Genomic DNA, 21,229 nt, shown 5'->3' with positions numbered 1-21,229 from the left:
TTATCACGTGCATCTGAAGGAAAAATTGTTTCCCTTTTAAAAGTTGGGTGGTTGCAGTTGTGGGAGTGTAGGTGTTTGCCTCACACTGACACATCTTCAGATAATGCATATTTCGTTTACATGCATATTGCTTGTTTTTTTCCCCTCAGAAATGCTAAGAACAGCAACAGCGATTCAGACGATGCACCGCAGAAGAAGAAGAAGCGTATCATGTCAGATAGTGGCTCTGATGACAATAGAAACATGTCCGGCAGCGAAGCTGGGACTCCCCGAAGGTCCATCGTCCGCCAGTCCGATGAAGATTCTGACAACGATCAGTGGGCTAGAAGGCGACAACGCTCCGATTCGGAACAATCAGACAATGGCTCAGCTCGGTCAGGAGGCAGTGGCTCTCCTCCACCTTCCCCAAGTGCATCTGAAAGAGCGTCATCAAAGGGATCAGACAAGGGATCCGATAATGAAGGCTCTGGTGGTGGTTCAGGGAATGAATCTGAGCAACAGGCGGATCCAGGGTCAGATAGTGACTAGACTGAGAAGTTTTTCTTACTTTATTCTGTTTGTAAATATACTTCACTACTATAAGAGAATTTTTTTTTTTTTAGTTCAGACTGTGACAGCCAACCCCTCCGCCCCCCCACATTTTTTGGGCCTGGTTATTTTGTCTTTTCCAGCAAGCTTTATAAGACTGAAGGAAATTTTCAACATAATTCATTATTCTACCCATTTTTATTAGGTGAATGTCGCAAAGGTGAAGAATAGTGTGGCATTTGTGAAAGCTATATATGAAAATAATGGCTGCATAAAGTCCCTAAGATTCAACTAACACCATTTTACTGGTCATATTGACTGTGGAATTTGTATGTGCACGGGATACATGCAGCTCTGCATCGCAGCTTTAAAGTGGTGCATCCACTGTACTTTATCAGGTCTGATCACCTTTTGGAAAAGGGAATGCCAAATCTTATATTATACTGGGAATATTATTTTTAATGCAGACGCATCGATGCCGGTTAAAGCTATTTTCTTGTACCCAGGTCCCACATATATGCAGAGGCAAATAAGTGACTAAAATGAATAAGAAAAAAATAATAGAATTTGCTTTTAGATTGTAAAAAGAACGACAGTGTTATGTAATAAAAGCTACTCTATTGCCAACAGCTGTAAGTGATTTAATATAATATAATGGGCTTCCATGTTTATATGGCAGTGTTAGCAGGAAAGAATTGCTATATATTTATGTAGAAATCACAGAGTAGAAAATCGAGTGTTTACCACTCTACATCTTTCCTATCAGTTTAAATTAATTTATCAGCAAAGGTCAAGACATAAAGGGTTTCGTTCAAAGTTTATCTTTGCCCATGGAACATACATAACAACATTTGTTTTATTAAACACTAACTTTAGTACAGTACTTGAACGTGTGCCTGGCTTTCTGACTTGAGCTCATTCTGCTGCTTCGTTCAGTCTGGTGGTTGGGTCTAAAGTCATTTGGAAAAATCAACATTGATAATATTAATGAATGCTTGAAAAGTTTAGCTTCAACTCCATCGTTGAGCCTTTCTTGTCCACTCACATACTTTCGCTTAAACTTGTCTTTTTTTTTTTTTTTTGTATTAAGAGATCTATATGTTGATATAACGTTGTGCTTGGCAGCAAGTATACATCTGAGATTAGAATAAACTGGATAAATCCGAATATATTTCCCCTCCACATTTTTGATTATTTTTTTTACTTATACGTTTCAATGTGGAGCAAAGGTTGTTCCAGGACTGAGTAACTTTCACCTGGAACATGACACTCGATGATGCCCAGGTGGAATGTGCCAATTATTCATGACATGGTCGTCATAAAAGCAGATTCAGGACGGATAGTGATTCCTAAGGGATTCGAACTATGACATTATTTGAGCGTCTGTAATGCCGCATCAACACTCCCTGCTCTAAGCCTTCTTTGCAAGCTCTATTGCTAGAGTTAACATGTTTCATTAAAGGCTGGCACAAAAGTCCATGTGCTGGTTTATGGAATCATTGACACCGATGCATTAAGCCCAGCATTAAGGTAGATCCCTGCACCAAAATCGGCTATGAATGCTGGGCAGCATTCATCCTGAATAAACACGAAATAAGTGTGGTGGTGAGGCACTATACGTTTTACTGGTATTTGAATGGTCTCATACTTGAGATCCAAAGGCTGTACATAGCTCTTCAGATAACTTTGAAAGCAATAGAGCATAATAATATACATAATACCTGGGAGGACTACCAAGTGTCTGTCTAAAGAAGTTACACCTGCTCAGCAATTTTAACTGGATGGTAGCTTCTATGTACCCATTTCATATAGAAAGCTGTGGCTCAATTTGAAATAGTACTGAACAAAGAAATTATACAAGTGTATAAGAACGTTCTATTTGAAATATTAGAAACGCCCGCTACAGTGATATTCAATTCAGAAACCTTGTTCAAACAACCCATACAGGAAGTCTTCCTTAAACAACCCATGGATGAGAGCCTGCTCTCATCCAGAAGGACCAGACCACATCCAAATGCAATATTAGAGAGGCTTCAGAAGATAATGGAACAGAGGAGCTGGAGCCACTTGAATCACTTTAGATCTGAGCTACAATAGCATGTAATGATAAACTCTATTGTTTCTCATTCTTTGAATAAGAGCTGGAAGGGTCCAGTAGAAGTTATACTACGAAACGAATGATAACGCTGCAGTACCAATTGATAATTTTCATACCCACAAAGTCTTTATACCTCCAAACCTCCGTATACTAGCCATACTGGATATCTATTCTCCTACAGGTTACTACCTCCATAAGGGCATAAAAAACTGTGAATGAGGCCACCCTACGCGTACCCAAGTATATATTTTTTTCTTGTGTTTAGCTTACCTGGCACATATCCCTCCCAGTCACAGCACCGTTAAACACTAAATATTTAAGTTCAGTGTATGCCAGTGACTGCATCACAACATGCGTGTGAGTGCTGGCTGCGAAGGGAGCAGCATTCTGTACCTAAATCTAGTTTGTCCCTCCATCCATTCCTCATCTTTACGGGGACGTTGTCCCATTGTTTCCATTGTCCTAAGAACAATTTTTTTGTCTTTAGTTTCCTATGGTGCCAAATGGAACCTCACACGTTTTCACCTTAATCCAGTTGTCCACATTAACAAGGAATGTAGCGATTACACATTCTTTTTGTGCCCGGTCTTGGGTAACTGCTTCAACAAATAGTAAGTGGCCATTCTTCCGTGGTTAAGGAACTTGTGCCCACAATAGATCACAAACATGTTGATTTCCACTTGTACATTTATTAAACACAAGAAATAGTCCAAATGTGTGATAGACTGGAAGCATTAAAAGTTTGTGACTGCCTTTCGGGATAGATTGTATCCACAACCAAGTGTCTTCATCAGGTGCTTAAATGTTGCCACAACTGCAAAAGAAAAACACTTACATATATTGCTACCCCTGGTTTGTTGGTCAGCCTTTTATTGTTTCCTGTTAATCACCCTTGACCGCATGTAGAAGGGTGAAAAGCTTCCAACACAATCCAAAATAGCCTTTTGTTGTAATTAGCACAACTTTAAAGGTCATATTGTATCAATTGTCGAACAGAGCCAGCAGGAATACTTTAACGACCACTGGATTCAAATTAAAGTAGGCTTGCAGGATGTTTTTTGTAGTCATATTGAAACCTCTTAGTCTTAGAAAAAAACGACTACGTTTTGCAATGAAGACTGATGCTACTCATATGGGCGAAAGGACCAAGTGAAGAGTTGCAACAAAAGATAACACCAGAAGGCTAATCTCTACTTAAAGCAGAGAGACCATGGTCTGTTTCAGTTTATTTAGCTCAGGCCAATAGTCGGCAACCAGACTGCCCATACACAAGCAGAAAACACTCTCACAGGGTTCTTTATTGAGCAAAGTGTCTACACTTGCCCATATGAAACTACATACTAGCTCCTGGAAATATTAGCTGAACAGCCAAAGCCGACTGCATTGCAAGGGTTTTCTCAAAGAAAACATGACTGGATGACTTGAGCCGCAATTCAGAAGAATGCCAATGTTTGATATCAGGCAACTTAACTCGAACATTTTCTGAGGGTGCCGTACTTCAGTCACAAATGTATTTTGAACGGGAAAGGAAAGATGTCATAAATGGGAATCTGTCTACTAGGAAACGAAACTACTGCTGCTGCAACAGAAATTAGCAAAGTGGGACTATTTTCAGAGTCCCAACTGTGTTTCATGTTGCTTTGCTTCACCCGTTTCCAAGTGCCTGTGTCTGCTCCAATCTAATCAAAATGTCTGAATGAATCTTTTTTTGTAATGCCCCCGACATGCTATCCGTAATATTGTTTTTAAGAACCTGGATTTTCTGCCTGGATGATTGTTTTTACATCCAACAGTGTGGAAACTCCTAGCAGTTAGAATGTGAGCAAACAGAAAATTTTATGGTTCGGTCTCATTTATACCATTTAATTTCATTCTGTTTCCTTATCCTTTTAATGCAGTGCAGTTAGCGGCCTACCTTTGTGCTAATTAGATATACAGGAGGTCATTATTAGTTTGGCGGACGGAAAACTCTGCCGGAGTCGCTGAGTTTCCTGCTAGGTTGGCGGGTGGGAACCTAACTTTCTGCCTGCTGGCCTAGCGGGAAACAGACTACAGCATTGTCACTAGCTTTTAATCGAGCCGCTGGCAGGGTGCACTAGCACCCTTGCAATGTGAGGGTGCTGGGCAGGGGGACCCCTGCACTGCCCATGCCAAGTACAGCGGCCCCCCATGGCCCCCTGCACCTGTTCTCTGCCAGCCTTTTCATGGAGGTGTTACCGCCATGAAAAGACTGGCTGAGAACAAGGTCGTAATCCCCAGGGCAGCGCTGCTTGTAGCGCTGCCGTGGTGGATTAGGATCTCCGCCACCTCCAGACCGCCAAGATCCTAGTGGTGCTGACGGTTTGACCGCCAGGGTTGTAATGTGGCGGTCCAGACCACCACTGCGAGTGTGGCATTCTATAGACCACCACACTCGTAATGAGCCTCACAGTCTTGGAAAGTTTGACACGGAAGATCCCGCTACTGTGGTAGCATGCTTCTTTGTGGGAGCATGTCATAACGCCATGTATACTGCACTCCTTGACATAAGGAGTGATATTAGATTTATTTCCTGTGAGCTGCAAAGCTGTCTAGTAGCAGTAAGCACCTCAGCTCTTAGTCTGAACTCCAGGCCACGTCAATGAACCTTTACACACTGCTTTGCAAGGACAAAGCTTTGCTTGAACCAAATTAATTTCTTTCCCTTAAGTCATTGTTCACTTAGCAACTGATCACTCAGATTTCCTAATAGTCTCTTTCATCATTCTGTGATCAAAAGAACAGTGTAATGGTGGATTGTGGTGTACATAGGTACTAAAACATCTTTGCCAACCTACTTTTGCTTTTAGTTGAGATTTGTAGAGGCTACATGGTGCTTGAGGCACTCTTTGGAACAGCACTGCTGTTTGGACTCCGGTGGTTGAAAGCATACTGAACTAGTATTAGACTGCCTAGTTTATCCAAGTCTTATCTCCTGTATTATGGTACTACTTGATACCATGCATGTGTCTCATAACATTAATGTTGTAAATGAGTTTCACCTAGGTTTGAAACGTTTAGTATCAGGCAAGCACATCCCACTGAAGGGGTGCAAAGTGCTGCATTGATGTAGCGGTCATTCAACTATGCTGACTCAACACAATAATCTCAAATGAAAACCAAATCTCAGGGGATTCTGCGGTTGCAGTCTCCCCTGACTCCAATATTTAGATTTTGAAAACGGTAACAGATGAATTTAAAATCTTGAGTTTGTAAATATCTAATTCCTGGTGGATTAAAGCCTTGAGTTTCCTTTGTTTCTACCTAAATAACTTTCAACATGGGCCTAGAGAAGCAGTACTTGTTATTTAGTCCGATTTTCGTTTATGGACATGCAAGTTTAAAACATCTGTATAAATTAAGTATTAAGCTGCTGCATGCAACTGGTTCCTGTATTTACAGAAGGAATACCCAATGAACGCTTTGAATAATGTGTATTCAGATAAAGTATTCCCACAAGAATGTATGTATATGAACCCCTGCTAATGAGATCCAGTTGTCTCTTTTACTCAGTTATTGGGGCCCATGTTTAGCCATTTGTGGAGTAATTACAAGATATTTTCAGGTTGAAGATATACTTCTGTTTTATTAGGTAACACAAATGATTTTTGCTACACAAACATTGTTCATAAAATTCTTGCAATTATGTGTAAAACCTCCAGAAAGAACAATCACTAAATATTTAAATTATTAATTTGTTAAGAGGAAAAGAATGCAGATAGATGTGCATGGCTGCACGTTATACATTACACTCTGGTGAAGCACAGCCAAGAATGTTAAAATACCTGTCGATTTAATAACAGTAGGCCCCTAACCATGCATTCACTGATTCTTCACTTCCCATATGGCTTTGTTGACTATTTGTTAGTAGTCCTAGACTCTATCATATTGCTAATGATTATTAATTACTTGTGGTTGACTCGTAACAGTCCCAGTAAAAATAATTTCTGAAAACAATTTTTGCCCTTGATTATTCAGCCTGAAAGCGGTGAGGAGTAGTCAGACCCCTTACACTGTTTTCAAAAGGATCCTTCCCTAAACAGTAGGGTTAAGATCTAGGTTAAGTAATGATTTGGGGTTGTAAGGCGTATACACATCTGTAATAGCTCTTAAGAGCAAAGTTGATTACAAATATTTATGTGCAAAGTCTATGATAAGTGAAGAGAGTACATAGCTGTTGATGGAGACATTCCTATGAGCTTGCATCTAGATCATTTTTACACGCATTCAAACAAGTTCCCAAAAAATGCAATTAATCTAATTTCACACACTGTACGAAAGTTCAGCAGGTTTTAAAATCAATACAACTATTTTCTTCATACATTTGTATGTTTTGGATACATATCCTTGTTGTATGTATTTTATAATGGTATGATTTTGATGATTATTAGGAGGAAGGTATGAAGCATTCATCCCTGATAAGATGAAACATGCTTAACTGTAACGATGTAAATAATAAATAATCTGTTTTGTGCATATAATTTTTCTGCACCTATACATTTAACAAATAAAGGCATTAAAATGAGCAGTGGTTGTTCTGATATTTGGCTTACGTTAACCAAAACGAGACGGAGATTCTTAGACTGATAGAACAGAGTATGCAGAGTGACCTTATTCTAAAACATGCATGATTTATATAGCACAGTTGTCTGTGTATTATATGTTCAATGGCATGTGTAGCTGCAGATACACATGCTGTGCACATCCCGGCATCTAGTGTTGGGCTCGGAGTGTTACAAGTTGTTTTTCTTCGAAGAAGTCTTTTCGAGTCACGAGATTGAGGGACTCCTCCCCTTTCGGCTCCATTGCGCATGGGCGTCGACTCCATCTTAGATTGTTTTCTTTCCGCCATCGGGTTCGGACGTGTTCCTCTTCGCTCCGTGTTTCGATTCGGAAAGTTAGTTAAATCTCGGAAAATTCGACGGTATTGTTTGCGTTCGGTATCGGGTTAGTTAAAACAGATCGACACCGAATTTTGAAGAGCTCCGGTGGCCCTTCGGGGTTTTCGATTCCCCGGCGGGGCCTGGTCGGCCGGACCTTGTGCGTCTTCAAGGCTAATGGAACGGACTCCATTCCGCTTCTGCCCCGAATGTCACAACAAGTATCCTTACACAGATCAGCATCTGGTCTGTAATTTGTGTTTGTCTCCCGAACACAAAGAGGATGCCTGCGAGGCCTGTTGAGCGTTTCGGTTGAGGAAAACGCTAAGAGACCGGAGAGCGAGAAGACTTCAAATGGCGTCAGCAGGACACCAACACTTGGAGGAAGAAGAAACCTTCTCCATCGCGGATTCGGACTTGGACGAGGTCGAATCCGAACAGACGCAGAGAACCGTGAGTAAGACTCCCCTGCCCAAGACTCACGGAAAATTCACTAAAGCCCAGGGGACGCCACCGCCAACAGGCCATGGCTTAACCTGAAAATTAGGTGACCGGCCATCGGCACCGAAAAAGGGCACACATGTGTCGAAGTCATCCGACTCCGGTCGAGATACCGGCACAGAATAGACTCAACCCAGAGACACCGGGTCAGAGCAATCTCGACATCGGCACCGAAACGAGTCGGCACCGAGATATCGGAACACCGAAAGGCAAAAAAGTGTCTTCGGAGCCGAAAAAGACGGTCGAAAAGGTTTCGATACCGAAACATCCGGCCTCGGAGCCGAAACCAAGTTCCTACACCGAAGAACAGGGCCTGTCCTCACAGATGCAAGGACACAGATTCGGACAGGAGCTGGAGGCAGGGGAGCCAGATTACACTCAAAGAAGGCTCCACATTCAGAAGGACACAGGAAAAATCAGTACTCTCCCTCCAATCCGAATTAAAAGGAAACTTGCCTTCCAAGAGAAAGACAAGCAACCACAAGCAAAGGTGGCAAAACAAATAACTCCGCCACCATCACCACAACGCTCACCACAACCATCACCGGTAGCCACTCCACCAATGATGCAGTCTCCAACTCATACAGGAATGAGTCAAGATGATCCTGATGCATGGGATCTTTATGATGCGCCAGTATCAGATAACAGTCCCGACTGTTATCCAGCGAGACAGTCACCACCTGAGGACAGTACTGCCTACACACAGGTGGTGTCAAGAGCAGCCGCGTTTCACAATGTCACAATGCACGCAGAACCAATTGAAGATGACTTTTTGTTTAATACTGTCATCCACACATAGCCAGTACCAGAGTCTCCCTATGTTACCGGGAATGCTGAAACACTCAAAGCAAGTGTTTCAAGAGCCTGTGAAAAGCAGGGCATCACTCCAAGGGTGGAGAAAAAGTACAAACCTCCACCAACAGACCCTGTGTACATCACGCAGCAATTGACACCGGACTCAGTGGTATTAGGGGCAGCTCGCAAAAGGGCGAACTCACACACCTCGGGAGATGCACCATCACCCGACAAGGAAAGTCGCAAGTTCGACGCAGCAGCGAAAAATGTCGCGGCACAAGCAGCCAACCAATGGCGCATTGCAAATTCACAGGCCTTGCTGGCTAGATATGATAGGGCTCATTGGGACGAAATGCAACATTTCATAGAACATCTACCCAAAGAGTTCCAAAAGAGGGCACAACAAGTGGTGGAAGAAGGCCAAAGTATCTCTAACAACCAGATACGGTCGGCAATGGATGCAGCAGACACAGCTGCTAGGACTGTAAATACAGCGGTCACCATACGGAGACACGCATGGCTACGAACCTCAGGATTCAAGACGGAAATTCAACAAGCGGTGCTGAATATGCCTTTTAACGGACAGCAGTTGTTTGGGCCAGAGGTGGACACTGCTATCGAGAAACTTAAAAAGGACACAGATACGGCCAAAGCCATGGGCGCACTCTACTCCTCACAGAGCAGGGTCGCATTTCGTAAAACACAGTTTAGAGGGGGGTTTCGAGGACAGAGCACAGAACCCTCAACCTCACAAACAAGGCCCACATACCAGAGTCAGTATCAGAGGGGAGGTTTTCGGGGACAATACAGAGGGGGACAGTTCCCTAAAACTAGAGGGAAGTTCCAAAGTCCCAAGACACCGCAAAATAAACAGTGACTTCAGTGTCACAAATCCCCAACACAACACCAGTGGGGGGGTGTAAGGAAATGCCTCCTTGGCATGGTTGCCCCCTGACTTTTTGCCTTTGCTGATGCTATGTTTACAATTGAAAGTGTGCTGAGGCCTGCTAACCAGGCCCCAGCACCAGTGTTCTTTCCCTAACCTGTACTTTTGTATCCACAATTGGCAGACCCTGGCATCCAGATAAGTCCCTTGTAACTGGTACTTCTAGTACCAAGGGCCCTGATGCCAAGGAAGGTCTCTAAGGGCTGCAGCATGTCTTATGCCACCCTGGAGACCTCTCACTCAGCACAGACACACTGCTTGCCAGCTTGTGTGTGCTAGTGAGAACAAAACGAGTAAGTCGACATGGCACTCCCCTCAGGGTGCCATGCCAGCCTCTCACTGCCTATGCAAGTATAGGTCAGTCACCCCTCTAGCAGGCCTTACAGCCCTAAGGCAGGGTGCACTATACCATAGGTGAGGGTACCAGTGCATGAGCATGGTACCCCTACAGTGTCTAAGCAAAACCTTAGACATTGTAAGTGCAGGGTAGCCATAAGAGTATATGGTCTGGGAGTCTGTCAAACACGAACTCCACAGCACCATAATGGCTACACTGAAAACTGGGAAGTTTGGTATCAAACTTCTCAGCACAATAAATGCACACTGATGCCAGTGTACATTTTATTGCAAAATACACCCCAGAGGGCACCTTAGAGGTGCCCCCTGAAACTTAACCGACTGTCTGTGTAGGCTGACTAGTTCCAGCAGCCTGCCACACTAGAGACATGTTGCTGGCCCCATGGGGAGAGTGCCTTTGTCACTCTGAGGCCAGTAACAAAGCCTGCACTGGGTGGAGATGCTAACACCTCCCCCAGGCAGGAGCTGTGACACCTGGCGGTGAGCCTCAAAGGCTCACCCCTTTGTCACAGCCCAGCAGGGCACTCCAGCTTAGTGGAGTTGCCCGCCCCCTCCGGCCACGGCCCCCACTTTTGGCGGCAAGGCTGGAGGGAACAAAGAAAGCAATAAGGAGGAGTCACTGGCCAGTCAGGACAGCCCCTAAGGTGTCCTGAGCTGAAGTGACTCTAACTTTTAGAAATCCTCCATCTTGCAGATGGAGGATTCCCCCAATAGGGTTAGGATTGTGACCCCCTCCCCTTGGGAGGAGGCACAAAGAGGGTGTACCCACCCTCAGGGCTAGTAGCCATTGGCTACTAACCCCCCAGACCTAAACACGCCCTTAAATTTAGTATTTAAGGGCTACCCTGAACCCTAGAAAATTAGATTCCTGCAACAACAAGAAGAAGGACTGCCTAGCTGAAAACCCCTGCAGAGGAAGACCAGAAGACAACAACTGCCTTGGCTCCAGAAACTCACCGGCCTGTCTCCTGCCTTCCAAAGAACTCTGCTCCAGCGACGCCTTCCAAAGGGACCAGCGACCTCTGAATCCTCTGAGGACTGCCCTGCTTCGACGACGACAAGAAACTCCCGAGGACAGCGGACCTGCTCCAAAAAGACTGCAACTTTATCCAAAGAAGCAGCTTTAAAGAACCCTGCAATCTCCCCGCAAGAAGCGTGAGACTTGCAACACTGCACCCGGCGACCCCGACTCGGCTGGTGGAGAACCAACACCTCAGGGAGGACCCCCGGACTACTCTACGACTGTGAGTACCAAAACCTGTCCCCCCTGAGCCCCCACAGCGCCGCCTGCAGAGGGAATCCCGAGGCTTCCCCTGACCGCGACTCTCTGAAACCTAAGTCCCGACGCCTGGAAAAGACCCTGCACCCGCAGCCCCCAGGACCTGAAGGACCGGACTTTCACTGCAGAAGTGACCCCCAGGAGTCCCTCTCCCTTGCCCAAGTGGAGGTTTCCCCGAGGAAGCCCCCCCTTGCCTGCCTGCAGCGCTGAAGAGATCCCTTGATCTCTCATTGACTTCCATTGCGAACCCGACGCTTGTTCTAACACTGCACCCGGCCGCCCCCGCGCCGCTGAGGGTGAAATTTCTGTGTGGGCTTGTGTCCCCCCCGGTGCCCTACAAAACCCCCCTGGTCTGCCCTCCGAAGACGCGGGTACTTACCTGCTGGCAGACTGGAACCGGGGCACCCCCTTCTCTCCATTGAAGCCTATGCGTTTTGGGCACCACTTTGAACTCTGCACCTGTCCGGCCCTGAGCTGCTGGTGTGGTAACTTTGGGGTTGCTCTGAACCCCCAACGGTGGGCTACCTTGGACCAAGAACTGAACCCTGTAAGTGTCTTACTTACCTGGTAAAACTAACAAAAACTTACCTCCCCCAGGAACTGTGAAAATTGCACTAAGTGTCCACTTTTAAAGTAGCTATTTGTGAATAACTTGAAAAGTATACATGCAATTGAAATGATTCAAAGTTCCTAATGTACTTACCTGCAATACCTTTCAAACAAGATATTACATGTTAAATTTGAACCTGTGGTTCTTAAAATAAACTAAGAAAAGATATTTTTCTATAACAAAACCTATTGGCTGGATTTGTCTCTGAGTGTGTGTACCTCATTTATTGTCTATGTGTATGTACAACAAATGCTTAACACTACTCCTTGGATAAGCCTACTGCTCGACCACACTACCACAAAATAGAGCATTAGTATTATCTCTTTTTACCACTATTTTACCTCTAAGGGGAACCCTTGGACTCTGTGCATGCTATTCCTTACTTTGAAATAGCACATACAGAGCCAACTTCCTACATTGGTGGATCAGCGGTGGGGTACAAGACTTTGTATTTGCTGGACTACTCAGCCAATACCTGATCACACGACAAATTCCAAAATTGTCATTAGAAATTGATTTTTGCAATTTGAAAAGTTTTCTAAATTCTTAAAAGACCTGCTAGGGCCTTGTATTAGATCCTGTTTAGCATTTCTTTTAGAGTTTAAAAGTTTGTAAAAGTTTGAATTAGATTCTAGAACCAGTTTTAGATTCTTAAAAAGTATTCCAACTTTTAGAAGCAAAATGTCTAGCACAGATGTGGCTGTGGTGGAACTCGACACCACACCTTACCTCCATCTACAGATGAGAGAGCTAAGGTCACTCTGTAAACTAAAGAAAATAGCAATGGGCCCCAAACCTACCAAAGTACAGCTCCAGGAGCTTTTGGCAGAGTTTGAAAAGGCCAACCCCTCTGAGGGTGGCAACTCAGAGGATGAAGATAGTGACTTGGAGGGAAATTCCCCCCCTCTAGTCCTACTTAGGGAGAGCAGGGCTACTCAAGCCCTGACTCCACAAATAATAGTCAGAGATGCTGGTTCCCTCACAGGAGGGACCAACAACTCTGAAATCACTGAGGATAACCCCAGTGAAGAGGACATCCAGTTAGCCAGGATGGCCAAAAGATTGGCTTTGGAAAGACAGATCCTAGCCATAGAGAGGGAAAGACAAGAGATGGGCCTAGGACCCATCAATGGTGGCAGCAACATAAATAGGGTCAGAGATTCTCCTGACATGTTGAAAATCCCTAAAGGGATTGTAACTAAATATGAAGATGGTGATGACATCACCAAATGGTTCACAGCTTTTGAGAGGGCTTGTGTAACCAGAAAAGTGAACAGATCTCACTGGGGTGCTCTCCTTTGGGAAATGTTCACAGGAAAGTGTAGGGATAGACTCCTCACACTCTCTGGAAAAGATGCAGAATCTTATGACCTCATGAAGGGTACCCTGATTGAGGGCTTTGGATTCTCCACTGAGGAGTATAGGATTAGATTCAGGGGGGCTCAAAAATCCTCGAGCCAGACCTGGGTTGACTTTGTAGACTACTCAGTGAAAACACTAGATGGTTGGATTCAAGGCAGTGGTGTAAGTAATTATGATGGGCTGTACAATTTATTTGTGAAAGAACACCTGTTAAGTAATTGCTTCAATGATAAACTGCATCAGCATCTGGTAGACCTAGGACCAATTTCTCCCCAAGAATTGGGAAAGAAGGCGGACCATTGGGTCAAGACTAGGGTGTCCAAAACTTCCACAGGGGGTGACCAAAAGAAAGGGGTCACAAAACCTCCCCAGGGGAAAGGTGGTGAGACAGCCAAAAATAAAAATAGTCAAGAGTCTTCTACAGGCCCCCAAAAACCTGCACAGGAGGGTGGGCCCAGAGCCTCTTCACAAAACAATCCTGGGTACAAGGGTAAAAACTTTGATCCCAAAAAGGCCTGGTGTCGAAACTGTAGTCAGTCTGGACACCAAACTGGAGACAAGGCCTGTCCCAAGAAAAGTTCCACTCCAAACTCCAATCCAGGTAACACTGGAATGGCTAGTCTCCAAGTGGGATCAACAGTGTGCCCAGAGCAAATCAGGGTCCACACTGAAGCTACTCTAGTCTCTGAGGGTGGGGTGGATTTAGCCACACTAGCTGCCTGGCCGCCTAACATGCAAAAATACAGGCAGCAGCTCTTTATTAATGGGACAAGTGTAGAGGGCCTGAGGGATACAGGTGCCAGTGTCACCATGGTGACAGAAAAACTGGTTTCCCCTGGCCAATACCTGACTGGAAAAACGTATACAGTCACCAATGCTGACAATCAAACTAAAGCACATCCCATGGCAATGGTAACTTTAGAATGGGGAGGGGTCAATGGCCTGAAACAGGTGGTGGTCTCCTCAAACATCCCAGTAGACTGTCTGCTTGGAAATGACCTGGAGTCCTCAGCATGGGCTGAGGTAGAACTAAAAACCCATGCAGCCATGCTGGGTATCCCTGAACTGGTGTGTGTAAAAACAAGAGCACAATGCAAGGCACAGGGTGAAAAAGTAGAGCTGGAGTCTGGAAAAAGGGCCCAGCCTACCAAGAGAAAAGGAAAGTCAGTTGGGAGACCAACTGCAACACAGTCAGAAAAAGAGAACCTCTCTTCTCAGGAAGAAGTTCTGCCCTCTGAGGGAACTGAGCCTTTGGAGCTTGAACCTTATCAGGTTGAGCTCTTAGGCCCAGGGGGACCCTCAAGGGAGGAGCTGTGTAAGGGACAAGAAACCTGTCCCTCTCTTGAAGGCCTTAGGCAGCAAGCTGCTGAAGAGTCCAAGGGCAAGAAAAATGGAACACATAGGGTCTATTGGGAAGATGGACTCCTGTACACTGAGGCCAGAGACCCCAAACCTGGTGCCACTAGGAGAGTGGTAGTGCCTCAGTCGTTCAGAGAGTTTGTTCTGACCTTAGCCCATGATATTCCCCTTGCTGGGCATTTGGGACAAACCAAGACGTGGGAGAGGTTAGTCAACCACTTCTACTGGCCCAATATGTCCCAGAAGGTTAAGGAGTTTTGCCTCTCCTGCCCCACCTGTCAATCCAGTGGTAAGACAGGTGGGCACCCAAAGGCCCCCCTCATTCCACTTCCAGTGGTGGGGGTCCCCTTTGAAAGAGTGGGTGTGGACATAGTTGGTCCACTGGAACCTCCCACAGCCTCAGGAAATATGTACATCCTAGTAGTAGTGGATCATGCTACTAGGTATCCTGAAGCTATTCCCCTTAGGTCGACTACTGCCCCTGCAGTAGCCAAGGCCCTCATTGGTATCTTTACCAGAGTGGGTTTCCCTAAGGAGGTGGTGTCTGACAGAGGTACCAACTTTATGTCAGCATACCTAAAACACATGTGGAATGAGTGTGGAGTGACTTACAAATTCACTACACCATACCATCCACAAACTAATGGCTTAGTTGAGAGATTCAACAAGACATTAAAAAGCATGATCATGGGGCTCCCAGAAAAACTCAAAAGGAGATGGGATGTCCTCTTGCCATGTCTGCTTTTTGCTTACAGAGAGGTGCCACAGAAGGGAGTAGGATTCTCACCCTTTGAACTTCTGTTTGGCCACCCTGTAAGGGGACCACTTGCTCTTGTTAAAGAAGGCTGGGAGAGACCTCTTCATGAGCCTAAACAAGACATAGTGGACTATGTACTTGGCCTTCGCTCTAGAATGGCAGAGTACATGGAAAAGGCAACCAAAAACCTTGAGGCCAGCCAACAGCTCCAGAAGTTTTGGTATGACCAAAAGGCTGCAATGGTTGAGTTCCAACCAGGGCAGAAAGTCTGGGTTCTGGAGCCTGTGGCTCCCAGGGCACTCCAGGACAAATGCAGTGGCCCTTACCCAGTACTGGAAAGGAAGAGTCAGGTCACCTACCTGGTGGACCTGGGCACAAGCAGGAGCCCCAAGAGGGTGATCCATGTGAACCGCCTTAAGCTCTTCCATGACAGGGCTGATGTAAATCTGTTGATGGTAACAGATGAGGATCAGGAGGCAGAGAGTGAACCTCTCCCTGATCTTCTGTCATCAGACCCAAAAGATGGCTCAGTAGATGGAGTGATCTACTCAGACACCCTCTCTGGCCAACAGCAAGCTGATTGTAGGAGAGTCCTACAACAGTTTCCTGAACTCTTCTCCCTAACCCCTGGTCAGACACACCTGTGTACCCATGATGTGGACACAGGAGACAGCATGCCTGTCAAAAACAAAATCTTTAGACAGTCTGACCATGTTAAGGAAAGCATCAAGGTGGAAGTCCACAAGATGCTGGAATTGGGAGTAATTGAGCGCTCCGACAGCCCCTGGGCTAGCCCAGTGGTCTTAGTCCCCAAACCTCACACCAAAGATGGAAAGAAAGAGATGAGGTTTTGTGTGGACTACAGAGGGCTCAACTCTGTCACCAAGACAGATGCTCATCCAATCCCTAGAGCTGATGAGCTCATAGATAAATTAGGTGCTGCCAAATTCTTAAGTACCTTTGACTTGACAGCAGGGTACTGGCAAATAAAAATGGCACCTGGAGCAAAAGAGAAAACAGCATTCTCCACACCTGATGGGCATTATCAGTTTACTGTTATGCCCTTTGGATTAAAGAATGCCCCTGTCACCTTCCAAAGGTTGGTGAATCAAGTCCTTGCTGGCTTGGAGTCCTTTAGCACAGCTTATCTTGATGATATTGCTGTCTTTAGCTCCACCTGGCAGGATCACCTGGTCCACCTGAAGAAGGTTTTGAAGGCTCTGCAATCTGCAGGCCTCTCTATCAAGGCATCCAAAGGCCAGATAGGGCAGGGAACTGTGGTTTACTTGGGCCACCTTGTATGTGGAGGCCAAGTTCAGCCACTCCAACCCAAGATCCAGACTATTCTGGACTGGGTAGCTCCAAAAACCCAGACTCAAGTCAGGGCATTCCTTGGCTTGACTGGGTATTACAGGAGGTTTGTGAAGGGATATGGATCCATTGTGACAGCCCTCACTGAACTCACCTCCAAGAAAATGCCCAAGAAAGTGAACTGGACTGTGGAATGCCAACAGGCCTTTGACACCCTGAAACAAGCAATGTGCTCAGCACCAGTTCTAAAAGCTCCAGATTATTCTAAGCAGTTCATTGTGCAGACAGATGCCTCTGAACATGGGATAGGGGCAGTTTTGTCCCAAACAAATGATGATGGCCTTGACCAGCCTGTTGCTTTCATTAGCAGGAGGTTACTCCCCAGGGAGCAGCGTTGGAGTGCCATTGAGAGGGAGGCCTTTGCTGTGGTTTGGTCCCTGAAGAAGCTGAAACCATACCTCTTTGGGACTCACTTCCTAGTTCAAACTGACCACAGACCTCTCAAATGGCTGATGCAAATGAAAGGTGAAAATCCTAAACTGTTGAGGTGGTCCATCTCCCTACAGGGAATGGACTTTATAGTGGAACACAGACCTGGGACTGCCCATGCCAATGCATATGGCCTTTCCAGGTTCTTCCACTTAGAAAATGAAGACTCTCTTGGGAAAGGTTAGTCTCATCCTCTTTCGTTTGGGGGGGGTTGTGTAAGGAAATGCCTCCTTGGCATGGTTGCCCCCTGACTTTTTGCCTTTGCTGATGCTATGTTTACAATTGAAAGTGTGCTGAGGCCTGCTAACCAGGCCCCAGCACCAGTGTTCTTTCCCTAACCTGTACTTTTGTATCCACAATTGGCAGACCCTGGCATCCAGATAAGTCCCTTGTAACTGGTACTTCTAGTACCAAGGGCCCTGATGCCAAGGAAGGTCTCTAAGGGCTGCAGCATGTCTTATGCCACCCTGGAGACCTCTCACTCAGCACAGACACACTGCTTGCCAGCTTGTGTGTGCTAGTGAGAACAAAACGAGTAAGTCGACATGGCACTCCCCTCAGGGTGCCATGCCAGCCTCTCACTGCCTATGCAAGTATAGGTCAGTCACCCCTCTAGCAGGCCTTACAGCCCTAAGGCAGGGTGCACTATACCATAGGTGAGGGTACCAGTGCATGAGCATGGTACCCCTACAGTGTCTAAGCAAAACCTTAGACATTGTAAGTGCAGGGTAGCCATAAGAGTATATGGTCTGGGAGTCTGTCAAACACGAACTCCACAGCACCATAATGGCTACACTGAAAACTGGGAAGTTTGGTATCAAACTTCTCAGCACAATAAATGCACACTGATGCCAGTGTACATTTTATTGCAAAATACACCCCAGAGGGCCCCTTAGAGGTGCCCCCTGAAACTTAACCGACTGTCTGTGTAGGCTGACTAGTTCCAGCAGCCTGTCACACTAGAGACATGTTGCTGGCCCCATGGGGAGAGTGCCTTTGTCACTCTGAGGCCAGTAACAAAGCCTGCACTGGGTGGAGATGCTAACACCTCCCCCAGGCAGGAGCTGTGACACCTGGCGGTGAGCCTCAAAGGCTCACCCCTTTGTCACAGCCCAGCAGGGCACTCCAGCTTAGTGGAGTTGCCCGCCCCCTCCGGCCACGGCCCCCACTTTTGGCGGCAAGGCTGGAGGGAACAAAGAAAGCAACAAGGAGGAGTCACTGGCCAGTCAGGACAGCCCCTAAGGTGTCCTGAGCTGAAGTGACTCTAACTTTTAGAAATCCTCCATCTTGCAGATGGAGGATTCCCCCAATAGGGTTAGGATTGTGACCCCCTCCCCTTGGGAGGAGGCACAAAGAGGGTGTACCCACCCTCAGGGCTAGTAGCCATTGGCTACTAACCCCCCAGACCTAAACATGCCCTTAAATTTAGTATTTAAGGGCTACCCTGAACCCTAGAAAATTAGATTCCTGCAACAACAAGAAGAAGGACTGCCTAGCTGAAAACCCCTGCAGAGGAAGACCAGAAGACAACAACTGCCTTGGCTCCAGAAACTCACCGGCCTGTCTCCTGCCTTCCAAAGAACTCTGCTCCAGCGACGCCTTCCAAAGGGACCAGCGACCTCTGAATCCTCTGAGGACTGCCCTGCTTCGACGACGACAAGAAACTCCCGAGGACAGCGGACCTGCTCCAAAAAGACTGCAACTTTATCCAAAGAAGCAGCTTTAAAGAACCCTGCAATCTCCCCGCAAGAAGCGTGAGACTTGCAACACTGCACCCGGCGACCCCGACTCGGCTGGTGGAGAACCAACACCTCAGGGAGGACCCCCGGACTACTCTACGACTGTGAGTACCAAAACCTGTCCCCCCTGAGCCCCCACAGCGCCGCCTGCAGAGGGAATCCCGAGGCTTCCCCTGACCGCGACTCTCTGAAACCTAAGTCCCGACGCCTGGAAAAGACCCTGCACCCGCAGCCCCCAGGACCTGAAGGACCGGACTTTCACTGCAGAAGTGACCCCCAGGAGTCCCTCTCCCTTGCCCAAGTGGAGGTTTCCCCGAGGAAGCCCCCCCTTGCCTGCCTGCAGCGCTGAAGAGATCCCTTGATCTCTCATTGACTTCCATTGCGAACCCGACGCTTGTTCTAACACTGCACCCGGCCGCCCCGTGCCGCTGAGGGTGAAATTTTTGTGTGGGCTTGTGTCCCCCCCGGTGCCCTACAAAACCCCCCTGGTCTGCCCTCCGAAGACGCGGGTACTTACCTGCTGGCAGACTGGAACCGGGGCACCCCCTTCTCTCCATTGAAGCCTATGCGTTTTGGGCACCACTTTGAACTCTGCACCTGACCGGCCCTGAGCTGCTGGTGTGGTAACTTTGGGGTTGCTCTGAACCCCCAACGGTGGGCTACCTTGGACCAAGAACTGAACCCTGTAAGTGTCTTACTTACCTGGTAAAACTAACAAAAACTTACCTCCCCCAGGAACTGTGAAAATTGCACTAAGTGTCCACTTTTAAAGTAGCTATTTGTGAATAACTTGAAAAGTATACATGCAATTGAAATGATTCAAAGTTCCTAATGTACTTACCTGCAATACCTTTCAAACAAGATATTACATGTTAAATTTGAACCTGTGGTTCTTAAAATAAACTAAGAAAAGATATTTTTCTATAACAAAACCTATTGGCTGGATTTGTCTCTGAGTGTGTGTACCTCATTTATTGTCTATGTGTATGTACAACAAATGCTTAACACTACTCCTTGGATAAGCCTACTGCTCGACCACACTACCACAAAATAGAGCATTAGTATTATCTCTTTTTACCACTATTTTACCTCTAAGGGGAACCCTTGGACTCTGTGCATGCTATTCCTTACTTTGAAATAGCACATACAGAGCCAACTTCCTACATTGGTGGATCAGCGGTGGGGTACAAGACTTTGTATTTGCTGGACTACTCAGCCAATACCTGATCACACGACAAATTCCAAAATTGTCATTAGAAATTGATTTTTGCAATTTGAAAAGTTTTCTAAATTCTTAAAAGACCTGCTAGGGCCTTGTATTAGATCCTGTTTAGCATTTCTTTTAGAGTTTAAAAGTTTGTAAAAGTTTGAATTAGATTCTAGAACCAGTTTTAGATTCTTAAAAAGTATTCCAACTTTTAGAAGCAAAATGTCTAGCACAGATGTGGCTGTGGTGGAACTCGACACCACACCTTACCTCCATCTACAGATGAGAGAGCTAAGGTCACTCTGTAAACTAAAGAAAATAGCAATGGGCCCCAAACCTACCAAAGTACAGCTCCAGGAGCTTTTGGCAGAGTTTGAAAAGGCCAACCCCTCTGAGGGTGGCAACTCAGAGGATGAAGATAGTGACTTGGAGGGAAATTCCCCCCCTCTAGTCCTACTTAGGGAGAGCAGGGCTACTCAAGCCCTGACTCCACAAATAATAGTCAGAGATGCTGGTTCCCTCACAGGAGGGACCAACAACTCTGAAATCACTGAGGATAACCCCAGTGAAGAGGACATCCAGTTAGCCAGGATGGCCAAAAGATTGGCTTTGGAAAGACAGATCCTAGCCATAGAGAGGGAAAGACAAGAGATGGGCCTAGGACCCATCAATGGTGGCAGCAACATAAATAGGGTCAGAGATTCTCCTGACATGTTGAAAATCCCTAAAGGGATTGTAACTAAATATGAAGATGGTGATGACATCACCAAATGGTTCACAGCTTTTGAGAGGGCTTGTGTAACCAGAAAAGTGAACAGATCTCACTGGGGTGCTCTCCTTTGGGAAATGTTCACAGGAAAGTGTAGGGATAGACTCCTCACACTCTCTGGAAAAGATGCAGAATCTTATGACCTCATGAAGGGTACCCTGATTGAGGGCTTTGGATTCTCCACTGAGGAGTATAGGATTAGATTCAGGGGGGCTCAAAAATCC

At 46.1% G+C, this 21,229-nt stretch overlaps 1 protein-coding gene across 1 annotated transcript in view; it reads left to right on the top strand.

Moving 5' to 3' along the window:
• Nucleotides 1-7,169, top strand: part of CTR9 (CTR9 homolog, Paf1/RNA polymerase II complex component) — a 248,932-nt gene extending 241,763 nt beyond the window's left edge. The window contains exon 25 of the mRNA XM_069223613.1: nucleotides 150-7,169. Coding sequence (XP_069079714.1) covers nucleotides 150-528 — 379 coding nt within the window. The 3' untranslated portion in view covers nucleotides 529-7,169. The remainder of the gene's footprint in view (nucleotides 1-149) is intronic.
• The last annotated feature ends 14,060 nt before the right edge of the window (nucleotides 7,170-21,229 follow it).

The sequence above is a fragment of the Pleurodeles waltl genome, chromosome 3_1 (assembly GCF_031143425.1).
Source record: "Pleurodeles waltl isolate 20211129_DDA chromosome 3_1, aPleWal1.hap1.20221129, whole genome shotgun sequence".
NCBI lineage: Eukaryota > Metazoa > Chordata > Amphibia > Caudata > Salamandridae > Pleurodeles > Pleurodeles waltl.
The sequence above is the reverse complement of the archived record's forward strand: the minus strand, read 5'-3'. Positions and strand labels throughout refer to the sequence as shown.